General features: G+C 54.7%; 1 protein-coding gene across 1 annotated transcript; it reads right to left on the bottom strand.

Annotated features, from left to right (window-relative positions):
* Window positions 1–2,617: 2,617 nt before the first annotated feature.
* LOC130582301 (LON peptidase N-terminal domain and RING finger protein 1-like) lies at window positions 2,618–14,812 on the bottom strand. Its single transcript, XM_057380915.1, has 12 exons — window positions 14,234–14,812; window positions 10,464–10,582; window positions 9,957–10,079; window positions 9,616–9,744; window positions 8,864–8,999; window positions 8,049–8,139; window positions 6,871–6,985; window positions 6,107–6,228; window positions 5,575–5,733; window positions 4,954–5,116; window positions 4,722–4,868; window positions 2,618–3,445 (listed from the first exon to the last, which is right to left on the bottom strand). The coding sequence occupies exons 1-12, from the start codon at window positions 14,604–14,606 to the stop codon at window positions 3,248–3,250; spliced, it is 1,875 nt and encodes a 624-aa protein (XP_057236898.1). The 5' UTR covers window positions 14,607–14,812; the 3' UTR covers window positions 2,618–3,247.
* Window positions 14,813–22,352: the final 7,540 nt, after the last annotated feature.

Here is a 22,352-nt window from a genome sequence, read left to right as displayed (position 1 = left end):
GCTGAGCTGCAGCCCTGCCCAGCAGGATGGCTGGAGGGGATGGGGGGCAGGACACCCCAAAATGCTCCAGGAGAGCTGGCTGGGGTGGGGACAGGAGCCTGCAGCACAGACCCGGCGTGCTTGGGAACATGGAGCAGCACCCCAAGTGACCTGCACGGGTCCCAGCTCTCCCCCTGTGCTGATGGAGAGCTTGGGGCAGCCCGGGTGGGGTCAGGGCTCCATTGGGGCTGCTTTTGGGGCTGAGGGTGAGAAAAACATGACCAAGGCTCTGCCAGCAGCCAATGCTTCACATCCCCTCCACTGTGCCTTCCTCCTCGCCCGCACTCAGCCTCTTCCTGACATCTAGTGGGAGCAGGGAACACGGCACAGGGATCCCGTGCCAGCTGCAGGCTCCTGGGCAAGCAGCAGCCACAGCCTGGGCTGCCAGAGCCACCGAAAGGGCTGGCACCAGGCATAGCTCCCTGTGGGCTCCAGCAGAGCATTGCTGGGAGGAATTCAAGGCAGCAGTTATCAATGGCATGGCAGGGACCCTGCTCTGAGGTGTGGGACGTTTTTAGGGTTATCCACCCTCTCAGACCACCCGAGCCCTCTCCCTCTGTGCCATTCCATGTTCTCAGAAAGGTCCACAGCAGAGCTGGGCAGTTCCCTTCTCACCCTTGATTTAGTTGGCACCTTTGGGAAGCAGAGGGAAGAGGTGAGCTGGGAGCAAGGGACAGGTGAGAGCTGACCCAGCAGGACTTCACCCTCTCATTTTAGAGGACCACCCTCTCATTTTAGAGCCCATGAATCCTCCCTGGATCACCTCTCCTCCCCAGGGCCAGCTGCCAAAAGTTGCCCTGCTCCCTGCTCCCAGCCCTCTGCCCACGGCTGCAAAGGCAGGACAGGGACAGATGATGGCCACAGCATTTGGGGACATCGCCTCAGGRGTCACCCCACACTGGTCAGCATCTCTGCTGGACTGATCTCCCAATTCCTATCCCTCCCCACAGCCTTCAGCTGCAATGACAGCCAGGAGCTCCTTCCTCCTTTCTCATTTCACGTCCTTTCTGTAAACAAAACCACTTTATTTCTCCCCTTGTTGCCMCCTGCCCTTGCTGGACCGTGGTCATTGTCCCTCCCTTGCTGTCTGAGCATCCCCTCTCCACGTTTSGGTGTCCTCAAATCTCCCAAGGGAYGYCCAGGCACTTAGCAGCTAAAAGTTAACCACCAACAAAACAACAACAAAGGCCTTTATTTCAATGACCAGAAAAAAAATCCATTCCAAGAGCAAAGACAGTAATAAAACCCACGAATGTGCTCCAAGCAAAGTGGAGCGATTYGCACGGATCCCTTCCCAAAGCAGCCAGGCACATGTGGCTCCTGTCCCTGTCCCCTCCCCAGGGTGACACGGTGCAGAGGAACACGGAGAGACCCACAGGGACCCCTCAGCCCCGGGGACCAGGCAGCTCAGGGGGCAGTGAGAGGCTCAGGGGGCAGTGGGAGGTTTTGGGGGCAGGTGAGAGGTTCAGGGGGCAGTGGGAGGTTTAGGGGGCAGGTGAGAGGTTCAGCGGGCAGGTGAGAGGTTTAGGAGGCAGATGAGCGGCTTGGGGTGGGGATGTCACTGGTGAGCCCACACTGACCCCTGGGGAAAGGAAAGGCACTTCCCAAACTTGAGTCATCCTGCCACCTGCCCTGGGAGTGCAGAGCATCCCTCCATCACCCACCCCAGCCCATCCCAGTCAGATACCGCTCCAGACACAGCAGCACGGCCCAAATCCAGCTCTGAGCTGTCCTCAGCTGCCCTGTGCTCACTGAGGTTCCTGGGACATTCCCTGGCACTCCAGGGAGGCACTTGGATGGAGAGGAGGGACAGAGACTTCTCACTGCTGGAGGCAGGACAGGAGCAGGTGGTGGCCCTGAGCAGGGACCCCTCTAGAGCCATGCCTGCTCTCCCACCCCAGGCTCAGCCCAGCAGCTTGTGCAGTTAGGATCTGATTTTCTCTCCCACAGCTCTCTGAGGGGGTGTGGAGCCTTGGAGAAATTCAGGGATAAAATTCCAGAGGCAATGTTAATCCAGCAACTAAGTGGATGTCACTCGTAGAATTGAACCCAAAGCCACTGAAATCATGGATGAAGGATAAAAACYCTAAATCTTCAGGATTTCCATGGAGATCTGGTCTGTCCAGAGAGAGCCTTTGCCCTGTGTTTAGACAAGCAGCAGCCAAGCACTCATTCCCCTGACATGGGGCTCTGATCCCTGATCCCACCCCCTCCCTGTTTCTCCAGAGTTTGGGTCCCTTTGACTTCATTGTGCTCTTTTGGGGGATCCTGAACTACTCTGGGTCCCAAGTGCAAGGGTCCAGCATCGGCTCAGATCCTGATTTTCTCCTGAGGAGGCAGAAAGTTCCCAAGAAACGCAGAACAGGGGGAAATTGCATTAGYCAGGGAGCAGAAAGYCTCACAAAACTTCCAGATTTAACTCCCTTGTGCTATCAGCTCCTCCTGGGTCCCACCCTGTCACCTGAACCCAGCCAGGGTTGGGAACAGCAGCCTTTGGGTAGGGGAAAAGCACCAAAATTGACATGATCCCCCCAAATCCCAGGGCACTTCACAGCATTGGAGCCGGGGGCAGGGGAGTGGGTTGGGTCTGGTCAGCAAACACAGCACAGCACCGAGCAGAGCAGTGGGAAGGGATGTCTGGACCTGAGAGCGTTCAGAGAGAACCATCCTCACCCCCATGAGGCCGTGGAGGTGGTTTGGAGCAGGACCATGAGTTTCAGATGATTTAATTTAACCCTTTCTTCAAATACAAACTAAGCCAAAGCTGTAAGCAGTGGCAGAGCCTTCCCAAGGCTGGGGGAAGCCCTTGGCACTTCTCTGCTTCCCCCAGCTCTCCTCTAAATCTGCTGCATGGGGCAGGACCATCTATAAAACCCCTCAATTGTCCTTCAAAGTGAAAGAGCCAAAACCAAGGTGATCCCTACACTCCTCACCAAGAATCCTTCTCAGTGCAGAACGCACTCAGCAAAGGGATTTTTGGTTGGAGACACAACCCAGCTCTGGCTCTCAGTATCCCCTGTGGTGGCACAGCACAGCACAGCACAGAGCAGCTCACAGGGGTGGCATGGACGGCACCGTGTCGCTGCCGGTGACCATCACTGCGGTCACTYTTTTGGGAGGTAGGGACACTCAAACCACACTCCAAACTGCAGAGCAGCACTCAGGGAGTCCCGAGGGTGGAGATGTGTCCGKGGGAGGGCAGGGCTGGTCAGACTGGGCCCCGGGGGCTGCGCTCGGGCAGGAGGTGCCGCGGCGGGGGCTGCTGCAGCAGGGCGGTCAGGACGCGCTGCAGCTGAGACAGGCGGGCRCGCAGAGATGTGCACGACAGCAGGYTCAGCTGGTAGGATGGCTCCAGGGGCAGGATGGACAGGAGCCACCAGCACCACGTTGGGCCGTCTGCTGAAGCCTGGAGAGACAGAGAGAGACCCCCGGGTCAGGAGTGTGAGCGGGGAACAATCGCTCTTGTCAGGACAGAACACCGGCTTTGGCCAAGGGACTCCTCTGAACAGCTCTTTTGTCTGCCCAAGCCCAAAACTGCGGGATAAACTAATTTAATTTCTAGACAAGCCTTCCCCAGGGAGCCTCCAGATGCAGATGTAGCTGGTAAAAAGTCTATACTGAAGAGACAATGAAATGTCTTGCGCGTTTTTTTGTTTGAGGTGATGCTTTTTGTAAACATGGGCCAAATCCTGCATGGTGAATTCTTTTGGAACACTGGCCATCACTTGAAGAGGTGAGCTGCAGGCCAGGCAGGAACAGCTGTTGGGCACTGCTTTTGTAAACTGTTATTTTTACAGCCTGAGCCAAACTAAGAGCAAAAAGCTCACAGCTAAGGGAGGGTAAGTTATTTCATAATTCCAGAGCACATCATTAACTGTGACTGCTGGCCAGGACAACCTTAGCCTGGGACAAGCCAGCAAGACTATATTTGTAATGATCCAGAGAGGAAACACTTCCTTAAAGGAGTGAAAATTAAATTCTAGGAATGTTTTTTTCCTACAGAATCTGAATTTGTCAGAATAGTATAATCAGCAAATCAGATCATGTCCTCTTAGCTCCTCTCCTCTGGCCAGCTATGGCTGTCTCAAAGGATAACAATAAGAAAAGAAAACTGCAGACTCAACAAACTGCAGGGTTCACTTCTTGGCCAATTTTTTTGGTTTCTTTTTCCCAAAGTGTTTTCAAACCCACACGGTTCAGTTTCTCACCTCTCATTTAGAAAAAGACTCCGGGAAAAGATTTTAAACCTCAGTGCTCAGTTTCCAAGAACAGTTTAAAACCATAAAGAAAAAACATCAAGCAGGTTTACGAGACAAGCCCTATCAACCCTGAACGAGAGATGCTGTCACAGAGGTGAAAAACTGGGTTTGTTTTGCTCTTCTTGTGGGGGAAGCCGAGAAGSGAAGTCTCACAAAACTTCCAGATTTAACTCTCTTGTGCTATCAGCTCCTCCCAGCCCCGGGGAAGGGGGCTGGACCCAGTCAGGGTTGGGAACAGCAGCCTTTGGGTAGGGGAAAAGCAACAAAATTGACATGGTCTCCCCACCCAGGACACTTCACTGTATTGGGGCCAGGGGCAGGGGAGTGGTTGGTGGCTGGAGCAAGAGCAGGAGCAGGAGCAGGAGCAGGAGCAGCTCCCTTGGTTCTGTGCCTGCTCAGAGCACCCCTTCCCTCGGGCATTACCTGGATATCCTCCTCCTTGTCGGGCAGTGCTCCATGCTGCAGCAGGATGTGGCGGGAGGTGAGGTCCCCGTGCTCGCAGAAGCGCTGCGCCAGGCGATACGTGCTCTCGTGCAGCGACTGCAGCTCCTGCAGCTCCTCCCCGGACACCTGAGCACAGCCAGGAGAGACAAGGTGTCCGTGGGGAGGGTCTGCCCCACCGCAGCCCCAGGGTTTTGGCCAGCCCTGCCCTCACCTTCTTGTCCTCCAGGTACTCGATGTCAGCGGTGTGGTAGCCGTCCCGGTGGCCGCGGCGCAGCACGCGGAAGCGCTGCCGGCCGATGGTGTCCACCAAGGAGCGCCCGTCCGCCAGCAGCTCCACCTGACGGATYTCCAGCATGCAGCCATAGTCAGCAAAGCTGCAGGGACACAGGGACAGAAAAAAGGGGCTCAGCTGGGGTAATGGGTGGTGAAAGAGCTGCTTCTCCTGAAGGTATCACCTCCAAAGCAGGAGCAAGCTGCCTTGAACAAGTTCAGAGATTCAATCAAATCTCCTCCCAGTGCTCACTAAGAGGAGCTGCAGGTCACAGCCAGGGAGCCATGGAGCTCAGAGACACCCTGAGTCAGAAGCTGTTCCAAGAATGTTGTGTTTAACAGCCACCACTGTGGCTGGCCTCATTCCTTGATCCCATTTCACTCTWCAGCGTGGGGAACACACCACCTACCTCCCTGCTGATTTTATCTGTGAGATGTCACTGACAGGAAATCTCTGAGAGCCACTCAGCATTTCAGACATTTGGGGCAGASAGGRGCACAGCAGCTGGGGCAGASAGGGGCASAGCAGCTGGGGCAGAGGGCAGCCTGCCCAGGAGCTCACCTTTTGCCATTCTCATAGACGCACATGCCGAAGCGCCGGGCGCCGCTCTCCTGGCACCGCCGGATCATCAGGCGGTAGCGGGGCTCGAAGACGTGCAGAGGGCAGGGGATGCCAGGGAAGGACATGGTGCACACGAAGATGGGGATGTTCTTGGTCAGGCTGAGGGGCAGGAGGAGAAACCACTGTGATGCCTCTCCAGGCAATCCCATCCCAATGGCTCTGCGTCAGCTGCTCCCCCAAACCAGGTGTGTTCTTCGCCACATGTGATGCTCCAGCACAGAGCARCACTAAAGCTCCCATTTGGCTCACCAAGAGACCACAGACAGATTCTGCACACAAAGATGGTCCCTCACCCCAAGGTGCCCCATGGGGTGCACCCACACCCACCCAGCACTGCTCTGATGTGGTCAAGGCATCAATTGAGCTGAACCAAGCTAGAGCAATGTTATAGGGTATGGACAGTCCCTTCCAGCCCCCCATGTGCGCACACACACACACACACACACTGCTCCAAGGAGCAGTCCCTGCTTACTTGGAGAGCTCTGCCATCTCTGCCTGGTGCAGCTCACGGCGCTCAGCCAGCTGGGAGGGGAAGGTGGCCAGCATGATGTCCTGCAGCAGCACCGTGGGGCTGTACCTCCCAACCTTCAGGTACTGAAAGGAATGAGACCYGAAAATAAGCTGGAGAAGAGCAGGGAGGAAGCCCTGGGGCCCTGCAGGACTCTGAATCACACTCACTTTTATTGGAACTGAAAGTAATTTTAGACCAGAGAAAGTCAAGGATAAAACCTATCAGGGGATGTTGAGCCATGGAGCAGGATGGGATGTCAGCTCCAACGAGACCTGCAGACACAGCTCAGAGCCAGGGCSCTTCCAACACAGCTGTCCTGCCTCTGACAGTGATGCAGCCCTTGTATGACAACCTAATTTCCCTGATGGTCTCATCCGAATCCCTTTTCATTAAMGATTAAATCAAATCTCCAGGCTAGCAGGTTTTCCATCCATTTCCATTTTTTAAAATAATTAGCATTTGCTTCTCTCTCCCTCTCTCTCTCTCTCTCTCTTCTCCTGTTTACAGCCTTACTAAATCACTGTGGCATCTTGTGGAAATGAATCTCTTGGTCTCAATTATCAGCTGTCAGGTCATTCCCATGCGAGTGGAGCTGACACTGCCGTGCCAGGGAGCTGCTGGTGAGAGCACTGCACCTTCCCACCGAGCCCTGGGCACACAGCCAGCAGCTGCAGCAGGTCCCCAGCTCCCCTTTGGGCTCCATCCCATAGGATTCATGCCCTCACCTCTCTCAGGCTCTGTTTGCAGAGGGGGCAGTTGGGCCGGTGGTCCAGGCAGCGTTCCAGGCACTCCTTGCAGAAGGTGTGGCCACAGGGTGTGGTCACCGGCTCGAAGAACATCCTGCCAAGGATGATCAGAGTCAGTGGATTGCAGAGAGCAGCAAAGRGAAAGGAGCACGGGTAAGTCCAGCAGAGAGACTTTAATTAGTCCTTTAATTACACAGTCTGGGCTCAGACTGCTGGGCTTGCACCATGATGTAAGATGAGAATTGCAGCAGGCCTGAGCTCTGCTCCCCATCCCTGCAGGGTTCCCACGGAGTGCCAGGGTACTCCATATGGCACCCCTTGGTCCTGCAATGTTTGTGGTTCCCCAGACACCCAGGGTGGTGTGCAATCCAAAAGGCAGGGGCAGGAAAGTGCCTCCCTCCCCCTGCTCCAGAAGCAGAGCCAGCAGCAAACACTTGAGCTGCTCACAGGTAGCTCCAGGACCAGAAATGAAATTAAGGTCTTGAGAAAGCCCTGACTCCTGAACAGTTTTCTGCTTTCAGAAGAGACCTAAATTCACATAACTCAGATCAGATGCAGCCTCAATCTCTCCCCGCCATGCCATGTCCAGACCTGGACAAAGCTGCCAGGCAGGAGACCTTGACCACTGGTGTGTCCAGCAGTGCAACACCCGCCCAGCTCTGCCAGCAGCCACCTCCACAACTGCCAGGGTCCTGGGGCACAGCAGCAGTGACAGCCTGGCTTCAGCAGTGCCACACCAGCCTTCCCCAGCCCCGAGCCAGCACAATCACAGGCTCCACCCTGTCTCCTCTTCCACCTGCACCAGGCAAAGAGCTCAGAGATGCTCCCCTCTAGGATAGCAACGTCCCCCCCAAGGAATTTCCCTGGGCAACACCTTCCTGTGCCAGCCTGGCACAAAGGGCAACCACTGCTTTTGGTCTTTGACCCTGTTGACCATCCCCACCTCCACACCTGCATCCCTGGGGACAGCCCAGATGGTGATCCGAGCTCCTGCAGCCTGGCAGGCTGTCCYATGCCCCTGCCTTCCCCTCTCAGCTCTGCTGAACCTACATCTCAGCAGCACTCAGGACTGAGCYTGCTATGAAGATGTGAAGAAATACACACAGCAGTAAAGGAAACCCAGCAGTGCTGATTGTTCATCCTAAAAGCTCTCTCACCGTATGCAGAGGGAGCACTCCAAGTCAGATATGCTCAGGGACTCCCCAAGCCATGGCTGGGTACACTCTGCTGCTGTTTCTTCCCCATTATCTAGTGGCAAAAGAGAAAGGAAAAAGAAGACAAACCTCCATTTAATACAGAGAATTAATCCTTGCTTTATGACYTTATTCTGAGCCATAACTGCCCCACAAAGTGCTTTGAAAGTGTCAAAGAAAAACAAAACTGCTAGGAAATGCAACATAAACCCTTCTAATAACCCATCCATGTTCATCCAYAGCTGCTGTGTCAGTGGGTCTCATGGTACTTGGTAGAGGAAGGTGGCATTCCCTCCTTTTGCAGGCAGGGAAACTGAGGCACTGGGCAGTGAAGCAGCCAGGGTGGAAATCTCTGGAGACCTGCCATGAGCCATCACTGCTTTATGCAAACCCAGGTATGACCACCTGGCTGGACACTGATGGCACGTTAATGCCAATGGAGGTGCTTTCCTGTCCCCCATACAGAAATTTAATCCAAACCAAAACCCACCTAAACCCATGGGAACCAAACACAGCCTCTCCCTGACTCCACACAGGGAACATAGGATGGCTGGCCTTAGCCAGGACTCATCACCAAGCTAGAACCAGCTCAACACAGGAAGATGAGGTGGGTCCTCATCATGTGCGAGAGAAGCAGCAAATGCCCTGGCCAGACCTGCCCCGTCATGTGCCCCTCGTTGGGCTGGACACAGTGCAAGCACCAAGTTTTCACTGCCAAAATGGATTTCAAACAAGTATTTTGCWTGAGACATCATTGTGGTACCTCTGACAACACTCACCCAACAGCCACGGGCCCTCAYTCTCTGCTGAAGTCTCCGGTTCTTGCTGTTGCTCTGGCTGGGAAAGGGTGGCWGTGTCCTGGCTGTGCTCAGAGCCAGCATCCCCTCGGCCATCTGCCAGCTCTCCCTCCTGATCCTAGGCACAGCAAGATGGAACTGAGCCCAAACCCTGCTCTCCCTCTGAACACACAGCYCCATCTGTCCCACCAGGCCCGATGGCATCAGGACATTTCCCAGGACATTAACATCCTGCACCTGCAGAACAGCCATTGCTGCCCATCCCATGGTTAAAACACGGCTTCACTCTGTCCAGATGTACCAACTGCTAACTGGGTGTATCTGAGCCCATTTTATGAATTCCCTCCTCTCTCCAAACCTGCTCAATTTGTTCATAGAAGGCAAAGAGGAAAATACAAGCTTCCCTTACCAGCTACTAATGGTCTGAACTATTCTCAAATGTCTTTTTTAGATGAAAAAAAAAAAGAAACTCACTTTTCAGATTTTTTTCCCTCTTATTGGAGTGAGATGAACAGAGAGAGAAAGTGTCCTCTGTTTCCTGAGTTCCCACAGCATCAGCTCCTAGGGTACCTGCTCTCCCACCCTCCACACCTGCAGATTCTCATCCCAGCACACAACCAGGTAAACGTGGCACAGCCTCCCCTTATCATACCTCCTTTCCCATCACTGGACAACTGRGATGTCCCAAAGGGACAGTAAATCTCCTTGCAGACTCAGATACTGCAGGCTCTTACCTGAGCTTGTGTGGGAGATGGGAGCCCTGGGGTCCCTCCATCGATCTGGGAGCCAGTGGAGCTCAGGTGAGCATCACCCACGTGTGCAGCAGCCGTGTGTGGCTGAGGAACATCGGCTTCCACCATGATCTGCAAGGACAAAACAGGGTTGGGGGATGTTAGGAGGAGAAAGMAAGGAGGTGGGAGGGCTSCCAGGCTTCCTTCTTTTCCCCAAAMCCCCCTTGTGCTCACTGCTGGAGGTGTCTGTGCTGCTGAGCTCTCTGYTGAGTCCCTCAGAGCACAAGGACATCTCCCTGTGTGATGTGAGAGCACGGGAACCCACCATGGCAGAGCCCACACACCTTCTCCATCTCTCTCTGAGCAGGYTGGAAATGGGGTCTGAGTGTCAGGCAGTGCTCCAACGCCAGCAGGGCTTCAGCTCTCTGCCCCATCTCCAGAAGCACCTTCCCTTTCCTGAAGAAAGCCTGCAGAGCAGAAAAACCTGCGGTKACTCTGAGACAGTGACCAGCTGGACATGTGCCCCATCCAGCCCCCAGGCAAGCCCCAAGGGAATGTCCCTCCTGCCTGTCCCCATCCCAAACCAAAGCACTGGACATATCACTGCTCTCCTGCTCAGACTTGCCTAAAAAGACAGGGCTCTCAAAGTGCAGAGCTGCCAAAGCCARGCCTACAGAGAGCTGGAGCAGGGATGGACACGGTACCAGAGCTCTCCTGTGAGAGCAGCGCAGCACCTGCACTGTGCTGCCAGGATTAGCACCCTGACGGGTCTGCCAAGGGCATTTCTGAGCAGGATGAGCCCAAAGGCTTGGAGAACTCAGGACAGGGGGAAGCTGCTCCTGTCCACTCACCTGGTGCTCTCCAGGCTCAGCCCTGCACACAGCATCCAGGTCCTCCAGAGCCTGTGGGTACTGCCCCAGYGCCACCAGCGCCTCTGCCCGGCACAGCCGCAGGGAGCTGCAGTCCAGGGCTGCAAAGAGAAAYGTGGTCACTGCTGGGATGAGCCCATGGGGAGGCAGTGGGGCTGGAYGGGGCTGGGGACAGGCCACCACAGTGGGACAGTCCCTGTGGTGCTGCCTCACGCTGAGCACAGCCTGGCCCCACAGTGCTCTCCATCAGCAGTCCCTGGTAAGTCTCTGCAGGGAAGCTATTTCCTCTAAATACCCAGTTTTGAACTCTTTGAGGCTCTTCCCTTTGTTTTTCCCCCCACCTTCCCCAAACACCCTCAGCCAAGAGGCCCCATCACTGCCTCAGGCTGGGCTCATCTGGGCTTTCATTCATCTTTTTGGGATGCAGCAAAAAAGCTCYACCATACACGTAATCCCTACAGAGCCGTGGCCACGGGAGGCTCTGTGATGTGACTCACCCAGCAGTCACAACAACACATTACCAAACAAGACTGCAGTGCTGGATTCCTGAATTCCCAGAGCCACCTGGCTGTCAATGCTCTCCTGGGGCAGATGAGAAGCCAAAGGGTGTAAGAATCTGCCTGCATCACATGACCTGGGGTTTCCAAGGGTGAGAAAAGGCTGAAATTTCCCAAAAAGGAGAAAGAGAACGAAGCATCTAGTTTCTTGGCAGTGAGATGTCACTGATGGGATGTCAGAGGGCTGGGGGGGCACAGATCCCACAGTCAGGACACCAAGCATTACATGCTCCTGCCTCTTCCTAAGTAACTGACAGGAAAATCCTCTCCTTTCCTGCCTCAGAAAAYCACAAAAAGACCTTCCTTCCTACCAGCACTGCCAGCAGGGGAACTGGGTTTGGGATGTGGGGGAGAAGGAGGAAGCAGCACCCCAAGAGCCCACACTCATGGAGTAACCAGGTGTGGTGATGTCTGTGGGTTTGAAATGCAGAGATGGCCAGACCCACCCCGTTACATCACAGCTCTCAGGGGTGACCTACATCTCAGGGTGACATCCATCCAGGGCTGGTTTTCCAGCTCAGACAACAGGTCTGTGCATCCAGCCCTGCATCCCCCAGCCCTGAGCATCACCTCAAGGCTGCAGAGGGGGGGGGGAATTGGGGATTGTTGCTCCCTGGTCCATTTGGGGAGGCTTCCAGTGTCATGCAGGTCCCCCCACCAGCTCCCAGTTCCACGTGGGGTGATGGCAGGTCCAGCACAAGCAACACATGGAGGCCCTGCAGGATGCTGGCACTGAGGCCACCCTTGTATCATACATCAGGCACCATTTGTAGGATCTGCTGCTGCATTTACTTGTGGAAAATGCAGTGTGGGCAACATCACCTTGCTGAAGGGCCAGGAGCCCTCTCAGGGGCAGCTGGGTCCATGGGGCTGGCTCAGCCACCATCAGGAAACATCAGTGCTGCTGATGTCTGCTGCACTTCCAACCCCTGCAGCATTTCCTCCTGGCCTGGTTCAAACACGGTGCTGCTCTAGCTCTGCCAGCAAGCTGCAGGTCGGGACTGGCAGCTCCATGAGAGCTGGGTGCAGGGAGACTCTGCCCATTTCCCTGACTGCCTCTGCTGGCACCGTGCCCAGGGACTCATCACTTACCACGGAGGAGGAAACTCTGCCATGGCTATTGCCTCCTTGTCCCCACACCCAGCATGGAGACTTTGCTCCCTCCCTGGTGTCACCCTAACCCAGAGAGCAGCAGGCACAGACACTCCTCCCCTGGCCCTGCTGAGCTGTGCAGCACAGCAACACCTGATCCCTCAGAGCCTGATTTCATTTACAATATCAGCCAGGACCTTAGGGCTCGAGCCAGGAAACATGGGACCTTGCTCCTCAGCACTCTGTGCCACAAGCACTCATCCAGGGATGAAATATCCCACCCCTAAGGATGGCTAGGGATGAACAAATAGGTACAAAGTCTAGAGGCTGATTTTCCATGTGGGCAAACCCATTCAAACATTTGCACAGCCCGGCAATAAAGCCACTGATTTGGCAAAAATACACCCAGATGCGCCAAACAGAGCAGTGAATTCTGCATTTCTCTTCGGCTGCAGCTATTTTTGATCGATGATATCATTACACACCAGGGCCATCAGCCAGCTGGCACCCCCACAGCCTCGCCAGCCTCCGTGCTCCAGGCATGTCAGAGGGCCTCCTGTGCTACGTGTTAGAGTGCATTTTTCTGTTGTTCACTCAGAAAGAATGAAGATAAAAAGTTGACAGCTCATTTCCACCCAAACGAAGCGAGATGCTCTGCAGGCTGGGCTGAGCAGGGCACCGCAAACCGGCCAATCGTGCCACACTGAACCACAAACAAAACATTCCCGTGGGTCAGACATTTATCAGCGGTTCTGTTTCAAAGTGAAAGGCAGCCCGTAAAAAGCTGTGCAGCTGGAAGCTGGCTGCGGGATGCAGGAGTTGGAAAATACATCCTGAGAGCACCACCCACGTGGCTGAGCCTGGCAGCCCCGGCAAGAGCAGGTTCACTGAAGCTGAGGCTCTGGCTGCAATTTCCTTGTTGCCTTCAGCCCGACTTTCCTGTCTTTCGTGGAACAGAACGTGCAGGCAGAGCAAGGACGGAATTTGCAATGTTTCCTCTTTATACTCACAAAGGATTTTTAAAGAAATGTGTAATTGTACACCCAAACCAGGCAAAAGCCCGGCARTAAGTACTAGAGAAGCGTGCATGTGCCTTTGTTCTGAAAGAGGGTGGGCAGGGAGAGACGGATGCCTCTGCAGGTTGCATAAAAGAGCCTGTTTGCTGCTGCCAGCACCAGGATCGACCGGTCCGCTCAGCCCTTGCTTTTCAGGCTCACCCTGAASCTCTGGCACTTGTCTCGCAGCGGGSGATGAATAAGAGCCTGCGCTGCGGGAGGAGAGCGGAGCGCTGTCATAGAAACGCCGTGCGGAAAGGAAATTCTGCCTGCGTCGCCCCAACCCCCTGTTCCAGACACATTGTATAACCCCTTTTATTTAAGCGTTACTTTCCAAGAAATCCACTTACAGCCACACATTAAAGCAGATCAAACCCCACACTCCCCCCTCCCCCGGGCCCGATCCCGGCCCTGCAGGAAAATGTCGGGCCAGGGCAGCAAAAGGGGCTGAGCAGCACCCTGGGGCTGGCACAGGAGCTCCGCTAAAGCTGTGTCCTCGCCAGGCTCTGGGGGCGACGACGTGTCCATCCCGGACTGGGTAAGTCCCAGCCACTTTACATAATGGCCACCCACTGGGCAGAGCGCTTCCTCTGACCCTGAAATATTGCCGGGCGGCGAGATGTGAGTCTGTGCTGCTCTTTCCTCTCAGAAGCACGTGGCCGATGGCACACAGGCGCTGCGCCCCGGCCCTGGCTGCGGCTGAGCAGYGCGGTTTGCCCGGCAGCCCACCGCTGCCAGCACCTCGGGACATCCAGGGATACGGCAGAAATGCCCAGAAACTGTTCCTCCTTCCCATCCTCATCCTCATCCTCATCCCCATCCCTATCAGCCCTGCCTCACAACACTCCCAGCTTCCCACGTCTCCCAGCTCTGCACCGGAGCGCGCTGAGCTGCTGGGACACGGTGACCTACATTGATACCGCACCGAGACCCACCCGCTGCAGAGCCCAGCCCTGGATGTGCCTCCCCATCTCCGCCGCCGGGCTGGCCCCTCGCACCCCGCACCCCATCACCCGCACTCCCGACCCCCGAACCCGGCGGTCCTTACCCAGCTCGACCCCTCTCTGCGCCATCCTCAGCGCCTCCCGCGCGTCCCCGCGGGCGAGGCGATCCCGGACGCGCTCCGCCAGSCCGGCCAGCCGCCGCTGCCGCTGCACGCATCGCTCCAGGATCCCGCACAGCACCACGCTGCACCTCGGCGCCCCGACGCCCGGCAGCTCCAGCCGCTCGTGGCACAGCGGGCAGCGGSACGGCCCGGCCCCGCCGAGGCACGGCTTGCAGAAGGAGTGACCGCAGGACGCGGTCACCGGCTCCCAGAGGAGCAGGCGGCAGCAGGGGCAGCGCAGCAGGTCCAGCCACAGGGGCTGCCCGGAGGGATTCTCGCCGAGCGGCGAGGAGCTCGGGCAGGAGGGTCCGCTCATGGCAGCAGTCCGGGGAGCTGTCCCTAATGCCGGCAATGCCCACACACCCCGCGCATCGCTCCGCTCCACTCCGCTCCTCCCCGCGCCGCTCAGACCGTGCTCCGCGCTGCTCCCTCCCCGGCCGGCCCGGCGGAAGCGGCGGCTCCCGGCCCGGCCCGCCCCGTCCCGCCGGAGGGACCCTCGGGCAGGGCCGGTGGCGAGGCTGTCCTGGCCTCCATTGGCCGCCGCCGCCCGCGCCGCCCCGCCCCGGCCGCGTTTCGTAACGGAGCCCGCGGAACCGGGGGAGCAGCGGCGGCCGAGCGGCGGGGGCGGCCCCGGGCCGGGCTGGGCTGGGCTTGGTGTGCGGGGGGTGCCGACACCCCGAGCCGGGATGTGGGGATGTTGGGGGCTCCGCTGCCGATCCCCCGAGCCGGGATGCAGGGATGTTGGGGGCTCCGCTGCCGATCTCCCGAGCCGGGATGCGGGGATGTTGGGGGCTCCGCTGCCGATCCCCCGAGCCGGGATGCGGGGATGTTGGGGCGCTCCGGAGCAGTCGGGGTGCGGGGTACGAGCCGGACACTGGAGCTGAAGTGGTCCGGCAGGCGCAGGAGAGCTGTGCACCAGCTGGACACGGGCTATCAGGGGTGCTCTGAAGCAGGACCAAGGTGCAGAGTGCCGGGGGATGTTTCGGGGTGCCCCAGGGTGGGGCCAGGGCAATTTTTGGAGGCACCCACGGTGCAGGCTGCCTGGGGGTATCCGGGGTGCTGTGGAGCAGGGCTGGGGCACAAGTCCTGGGGGACACAGGGTGCTCTGTGATGGGGATGGGATGGTGGGATCTCTGAGTGGCTGGTACAGGATACCTGTGGTCCCTCAGCTGTCTGAGGCTTTCTGGAGTGGGGCTGAGGTGCTGGCTGTTGCGGTGATCCGGAGCAGGGTGGGCTGGTGAGGCTGGGTTGCACCAGATGCCTCTTTGCATTACCCTCCGTGAAAACCCATCATAGCACGATGTTTGGGGGCAAAGGGGCACCCCTCCAACGTCCACAGGAAACTGCACCTCCTTCAGATGCTCTACTTAGCCAGAATTGAATKAATTCAGACCTTGTACGTGGACAATCCCCCTCCCACTCACAGACCCCCTCAACTGGCTCAGTGTCACAAGGGAGACGTTTCCCCACAGCACACAGTCATGCCACAAAAAGTCAGCAGCTCTTACATAGCAGGTGCTGAAAAAACAGCTGAAATCTGGCGTCTCTGGAGCTTAGTGGATCAGATTTTATATAAGGATAATGCACATTCCCCAAGGGCTCAATTGTGTGTCCCCAGAAATAATCCAAACACTCACACACACTGGAAGGGCTTCTCAGGGAGGGAGATCCCCACAGGACGTCAGTGAAATCCATGCCCCACTGAGGGAGTGGCTGGCAGAGGTTTGGACTGTGGAGAAGGTTTTGTTTCCAAATCTATTGTAATTACATTAAACAGCTCGTGAGTGGTTTTAAAAGCTCAGCAACTTAGCATTTTATGTGGGCTTGATGGGCTTCATTGCTTTCTCCTTTATCTTCTTAAGTGATCCCTCCACACTGGAGAAATCTCAGGTGACGTTTGAACACTGCCCTGAAAACCTGAGCATGGCGGGGGGACAGTGGTCACCCTGGGAGCATTGGGGCTCTGTCTGGGACATTTTCCATGTTTTCCACCTTCAGGGTCAGCCTTTGGTTCCCCGTGCGGACAACCTTGCACATCACTTCCCCCAGCAGCTGTCCCATGGACATTTCTCATGTAGGCAAAGCTCATTCACACCAGACACTCTCCTCTCATGGTTTAGCTCTCCCCATGGCTCATTTTCCCACCAAAACCTGGCTGTTCACTAAAAAAAAGAAAAAAATTGCCACTAGGGCAGCCTCACYAGCTTTGCCTCCAGATTCCCCCTCCAGAAGGGCACATTCCTGCTGCTGAGCAATGAGATGAGGGTGATTTTAGCCACACTGCAGCCAAGCACACAATAACCTGTTCGTGTGGCTCAGCCTGGGAGCAGCAGCCTTCACCAGGGGCAGGTGAAGGAGTGCAGCACTTTGCATCAGAACCCAGCCAGTTCCTCTGGCAGACACGGAGCTGCTCGCCTGGAATTCACCTCTTTCTTTCCCTCTGCTCCTGATTCACTCCCCAGCCATGTGTGAGCTCTCACGAGCGGAGCAGACGTGCTGCTGCCTTTGCATAATGCACTTTAAAATCAATCAACCACGACACGCGAGGCCACGGCAAACCAGGCTTCATTAGCACCAGTGGGCAAGAACATTTTGTTTTCTTCAATCCCTCCAGAGCTGAGCCGGTTCAGAACTCCAAATGCTTCTCTTGTCACGGCTGTGTTTGTGCTGACTCAGTACATAACTGCAAAAAAAAAAAAAAAAAAAAAAAAGCTTTAAATGCCTAATGCTAACCATTCTGCTGGCCAGATGAGAACTTCACGTGTTGCATAACACAGGACAGATCACACTGTGTGTAGGAACTACTTGCAAAGCACAATAGGTTGTTTTTGGTTTTTTTTTTAATTTCAGTTTATGGGTGGGAATATCCCAGGGTCAGTGCAGGGTGAGGAGTTCCAGGTGTTGCTGCAGCTCCTCCTCTGGCTCCCAGCCACACGTCYGCTCGTGCTTCTGCTCCAGTACAGCCTCATTAATGTGGTCCAGACTGTTGACAGCCCAGCATGGGGATCAGGAATTTCACACCAGCTGTGTTTGCTCATTTTTAGTGCATAAATATTTGTTGCAAGCACTGACACTTGGTTTTGACGCGTTAGGGATTAAGCAGCGCCTCTGAAGCGACAGCACCTTCTCAGTGTTGCCTTTTTCTGCCTTTTTCTGCTTTTTCTAAGGCCTGTGTGCACCTTAGGGTGTCTTGAAAGGCATCCACAAGCACTTGTAAACAGGAATATGCCCCCTGAATGTCATGAGCCCTTTCCCACACTGCTATCCATGCTCTGCACACCAGCTGCCTCCATCAGACCTGAAAGTCCTGTTGCACAGAGGTGAAACAAGTTCTTCCATTTATAAATCAGCAGCAGGAGGAAAACGTCAGCATCCCAGGCAAGGAGAGGAGAGCTTCTATCAGCAAGGGCTCACAGTGGCATGTCCAAGTGCCTGGCAGCCTGCTGGGTGGTCAGGCAAAGAGCCAAGGCCACCTCCAGCCTGAGCCCCTGTGCAGACACATTTGTGCCCCAGCAGCGCTGCACCTAGATCCTGCAATCCTTGAGAGCTGGCCTAAGGAATTCTTTTTACACCTCAGTATGTGCCTATGACATGCAGGGAGTTATTTGCATCATCCCCCCCTTCCCCCCTGCCCCAGCCTGTCAACAAACACATCAGCTTCCTGGAATTTTTGCTTTCTTTACATCATGGTATTTCTAGATCCAGGATGTTATTCAACCACCAGGTTGGAAGTGGAGCAAAAGGAAGTGGAAGCAGGTGGTGTGGGAGACTCTTTGTCCTGAGCTCATCTTTTATAACCAGCACCTTTTSTCTCAGGTCTCTGTGTGCAGTTAGGGGAGCTGCTCCAGGCCTGGTTTTCTCTTGGCAGAGGCAGGCAGATTGCCACACTGCTCCTTGAGGTTTGGGATTCGAGTTCTGTGCTGTGCTGACCAGRAGCTGGGCAGGAAGCAATCATATAAATTACACAGTATTGCTCCCAAGTCCTGCAACTCTGCTGCTTGAGTGCTCAGAGAGGTCCTGACTCTCAGTATGGAGGATCAGATGTCAGCAGGATTGGGGAATGAAGAAAAATTTAGTATTTTTTCCTTCTGACTCACACAGGCTTTGCCTGAGGCAGCATCATTCCGAGAGRAATGAGTTGACTTTCACATGGATTGGTGGGACACAGAGCTGCAAAGTAATATTATCTCATGGTTCATGTAACTAGGCTTATGCCTGAACTCCTGGAAACTGGAGAGTCACAACAGGAGAGCCCAGATCCCTATCTGGTTGGCTTTAGTCTCTTGAGCCAAACATCTTGGCAAAGAGGTTGGCAGAACATTATCACTCAGTCTTGGAAGAGAGTCCCACAGAAAATGGATGGAGATCATGGCATGCAGTCATATACAAACCACAGGACCCTGACAAGAGAACCCAAAAAAAGATCAGGAATGTCCCCATTATCTCAGGGGAAGCCTGTGGTGGACTGTGGTGCTAGAAGCTTGCCTTGATGCCTTGCAGTTGCTTCATTTGTATTTCAATTAAGCTGAAGATCCTCCATCTACAGCAGACCCCAAGGAGGAGCTCAGAGTCAACACAGTTTGTCCAGCCCCACGTAAACCCATGGATAATGTTACAGAGTGATTAAAGGAGGAAAAGCCATAAGGAACCAACTCCCTGAGAGCACCTTCACATTGCAGCAATGTCCACGACTTCTGAGGAGATTTGTGTCCAGTGGGCCAGACCTGGAGGTCACATCACCCACTGCATCCTCTGGATGGGGAGAGATGGTTTGTAACCAGTTTTTACTGCAGGATCACAGAGGATCTGCCAGCTTCCCACGCTGCTGTGTGTCCACGTGCCTGACCCGGGGTGACACCACGGTGGTCCATCCCTGCATCCCAGGACTCGCCAGCTGCCCTGCCCCTCTCCCTCGCCAGCTCCCCTGGCCTTGGCTCTTTGCCCCAGCAAGAAGCGAGTACGTGCCGCCTCCCTCATTTCTTCCTTTTTCCACTTTTCCTGTGCAGCTCCCACCCGGCTGGCAGAGATGCCAGCAGGGCTGGCGGGCACCCAGCTCTGCCTTTTTGTGCCAGAGGAGGCTGCAAGTGGCAGCTGGGGGGCTCTGCAGGTGGCAGATCCAGGGTCTGACTTCCTCATCATCTGCCCTGGTCTGTATTCCTTCAGCCCCAGCATCTCCACCACCACTGGTGATAACTCAGGGTCCTTGTGGTGAGGACAAGAGATTCTTCCAAATTCTGTCTAAGAGTTGTGTCTGATCTGTGGAGAATGGAGCCCCTTGACATCTTGGAGAGAAATGCAGAGGGTTGCTCAGGGTCTCCCTGCAGTTCCCCTTCCCCTCAGCCAAATGGAGCCCTAAACACCAGCCCTGGGCTGGATTTCAAGCAGGATGAGCAGGGCTGTGTCTCTACCACAGTTACAAATAGCAGCAGTGGCCCGGGCAGAGCTTTCTGCTCAAGGAGCAGACAAATATTTCTGTCTATGCCTTTTTGTTCCACGGGCTGGCTGGCCTCCACCTCTGGTGCACTTTGAACAGCAGGTGAATCATGTTTGGGTAAGCCAGCTCCTCCTTTCATAACACACAGACGTCATGGATTGTAAAGAGGTCAGGCTGTTGGTACTCGGAACATTTGTCACCCAGAAACCTGTCCTGGTGGATCTGCCAGAGCAAATTGGCAGGTTTAGCTTTGCAAGAAGCCTGGCACCATTCCATTGTGGGTTTTAGGGAGGTTTTGCAGTGAGGTTTGGGGAGTAAGGAGCCTGCTCTGCTCCTCTGAAAGAGCAAATGCAGAATCCTAGGGAAGTTTGCAGGGGAGGGAAAAGTGCTGGGAAAGATATGTATCCTTAGCATCACTTAAAAGAAAATTAATCCCAAGCAATTCAGTGAATAAAGCTCTGCTATAACTTTTAGTTGCTGATTAACAAAGCAAAGMGTCTTAATTTACAGATATTCAGAACAAAGGGACAAGTTGTAGAAGGATGCAGCACAGGAGCAAGTGTGAGTGCCCTGCAGGGAGCAGGAGTGGGGATTTCACCTTCCAAAGCACCCTTCACTCATATGACTCTAGTTCCATTTGGGTTTTGCTTTTCTTCTTACTCAGCTCAAAAATAGAAGAGTGGTTTCATAGGAAACCTCTGCCCAGCACTCTGCAGAGATTAGCAGATCATAAGCAGGGCTGCAGGAATCAGCTTTTCTGGGAAAGTCAGGATTTCTAACTGTTTCCATTTTTTAGTGAAATGAAAAAGCAGCTTGAAATTTTCCATGAAGAARGTCACTTAGGAACAGAAGAAAGATTTCTTTTTGATCTCTACATTAGAGAGCCTTGTTTCTGTAACAGGACGCTTTATGTAATAAAGCCCCTAGATGCAAGATGAWAAGTCTCATCACAAAATAAAGGCCCAACCTTTCTGTTCTGAAATCGTTGGCATTTATAGAAAAATAAAAAATTGCTGCCTTCATTTGGGGGGCATCTCTGCATGAAATGGTCTGGGAAACAGTTCTTTCTCCACCCCCAAACTCTCTTGCCATCTCTGCTGCTGTGAGGCCACAGACAGCCACATATTGTGCAGGATTCCTGCCCCCCAGATGCTGTGAACAGGGGCAGAACAACCCCTTCTGCTCCCCGAGGACCGGCCAAAATTATTATATAAATTTGTGTAAACAAGACTTGCTTAAGTAACTCCAGGGCTGCCAGYTCCTCTTGCTGGTCTCCTTTTCCTACTCCGCCCCTCCAGAGCCTGGTGTGCCGGGCGTTCAGCACAGCCCTGTCCGTGCTCCTCTCCCAGCTGGCTACAGGCACATCAGCTCCACTCTGCTTGAACCTTGCAGATGCTCCAAGAAAACGAGGTGGTTCAAACATCCTGCTGAAGTCAGAGCTTAGAAGCTGGCAGCTGTGACATCTGCTGACAAAAATCCATCCCAGCACACCAAGGTCATGCTGGGGAATGTGTACCACAGGAGAGCCACTGAATGCTGTGGCTGAAGGTCCTCAGCATCCCCAAAAGCCAGCTGCTCCACCTGCCTTTTTCCTCCTCCACTAAGTGTTTTTAGAGCCCTAATTGCCATGGCTGGCACGAATGTTCAAGCTCTACGCCCATTCACATCGCCTGGCTTCAAGCCAGGGCTAAGGTGCAATGAGGAATTAGGGACACCACAGCTTTTTGGGGAAATKTGGCCAGTTTAAATGAAGGCAGCACAAGGGCTCAGAGGGCGGCGAGCTACATGCAGGGCAAGGTGCCAAAGGCAGGACAGAGAGCCTCAGCTGCTGGAGGAGATGCCAGGCTCTGGGTGTGTTTGTCTCTTTGCTCTCGTGCCACAGGGGTCTGGCAGCACAGGCTGTGTTTGCACGGAGCTTAGTGCGGTGGCCTGAGGCAGTGGCTGTAAAACACAAGCAGCAAACAGCAAGATTTCACCTGGCTCAGTGCTCACCATCACCCAGCAGTACAGGGAGTGCCCAGTGTTGGCCCTGAGCATATGAAAATGCTGAGGACATGAGGACAGGGCAGTGGTGGGGTCAGCTGCAGACACCRTTTGCAAGCTCCACCCACTTTGGGASCTGGGGCACAAGGCAYAGAGGACAATTTCAGGGCTTTTAGGTGAAATATCTGTCAGCTGGAAAGCAGAATCTCACTCCAGTAAGATGCAACAACTCTCAGCTCCAACTGAGCATCTACAGGCAGGCTTGACCTCAGAGTCTGGCACAGCATGCTTGAAAAGTTTCCAACYTTTATCTTAAAAAGCAAAGGCAAGGCCTCTCCTTTTCATCTCCGAACACAGAGAATTTATTCCCAGATATTCCCATCCTGTAGCAGAATGGTCTGAGGGGTCTGTAAAATGCTACAACTCCATCTACTATTTGGAAGTAGTTTGTCTCTTGTGCAAGAGTCCTGTGTACTTGCACAGAGGGAAAAGTAAAATATGTGAAAAAACCCCACATAGGATTATCTTACATTAATGCACCCAAGGGTTCATGAAGCAATAAGGCAGTTAAAATCAATCCTTCCCTGCTGAAGCCAAACCAGCTYAYTGGAACCCAGTTTGGCTTTTGGGGYTGTTTGYTTTTCC

Source organism: Malurus melanocephalus, unplaced genomic scaffold, assembly GCF_030028575.1.
Source record: "Malurus melanocephalus ecotype Western Australia unplaced genomic scaffold, MMel_1.1 scaffold_482, whole genome shotgun sequence".
NCBI classification, from domain to species: domain Eukaryota; kingdom Metazoa; phylum Chordata; class Aves; order Passeriformes; family Maluridae; genus Malurus; species Malurus melanocephalus.
The sequence above is the reverse complement of the archived record's forward strand: the minus strand, read 5'-3'. Positions and strand labels throughout refer to the sequence as shown.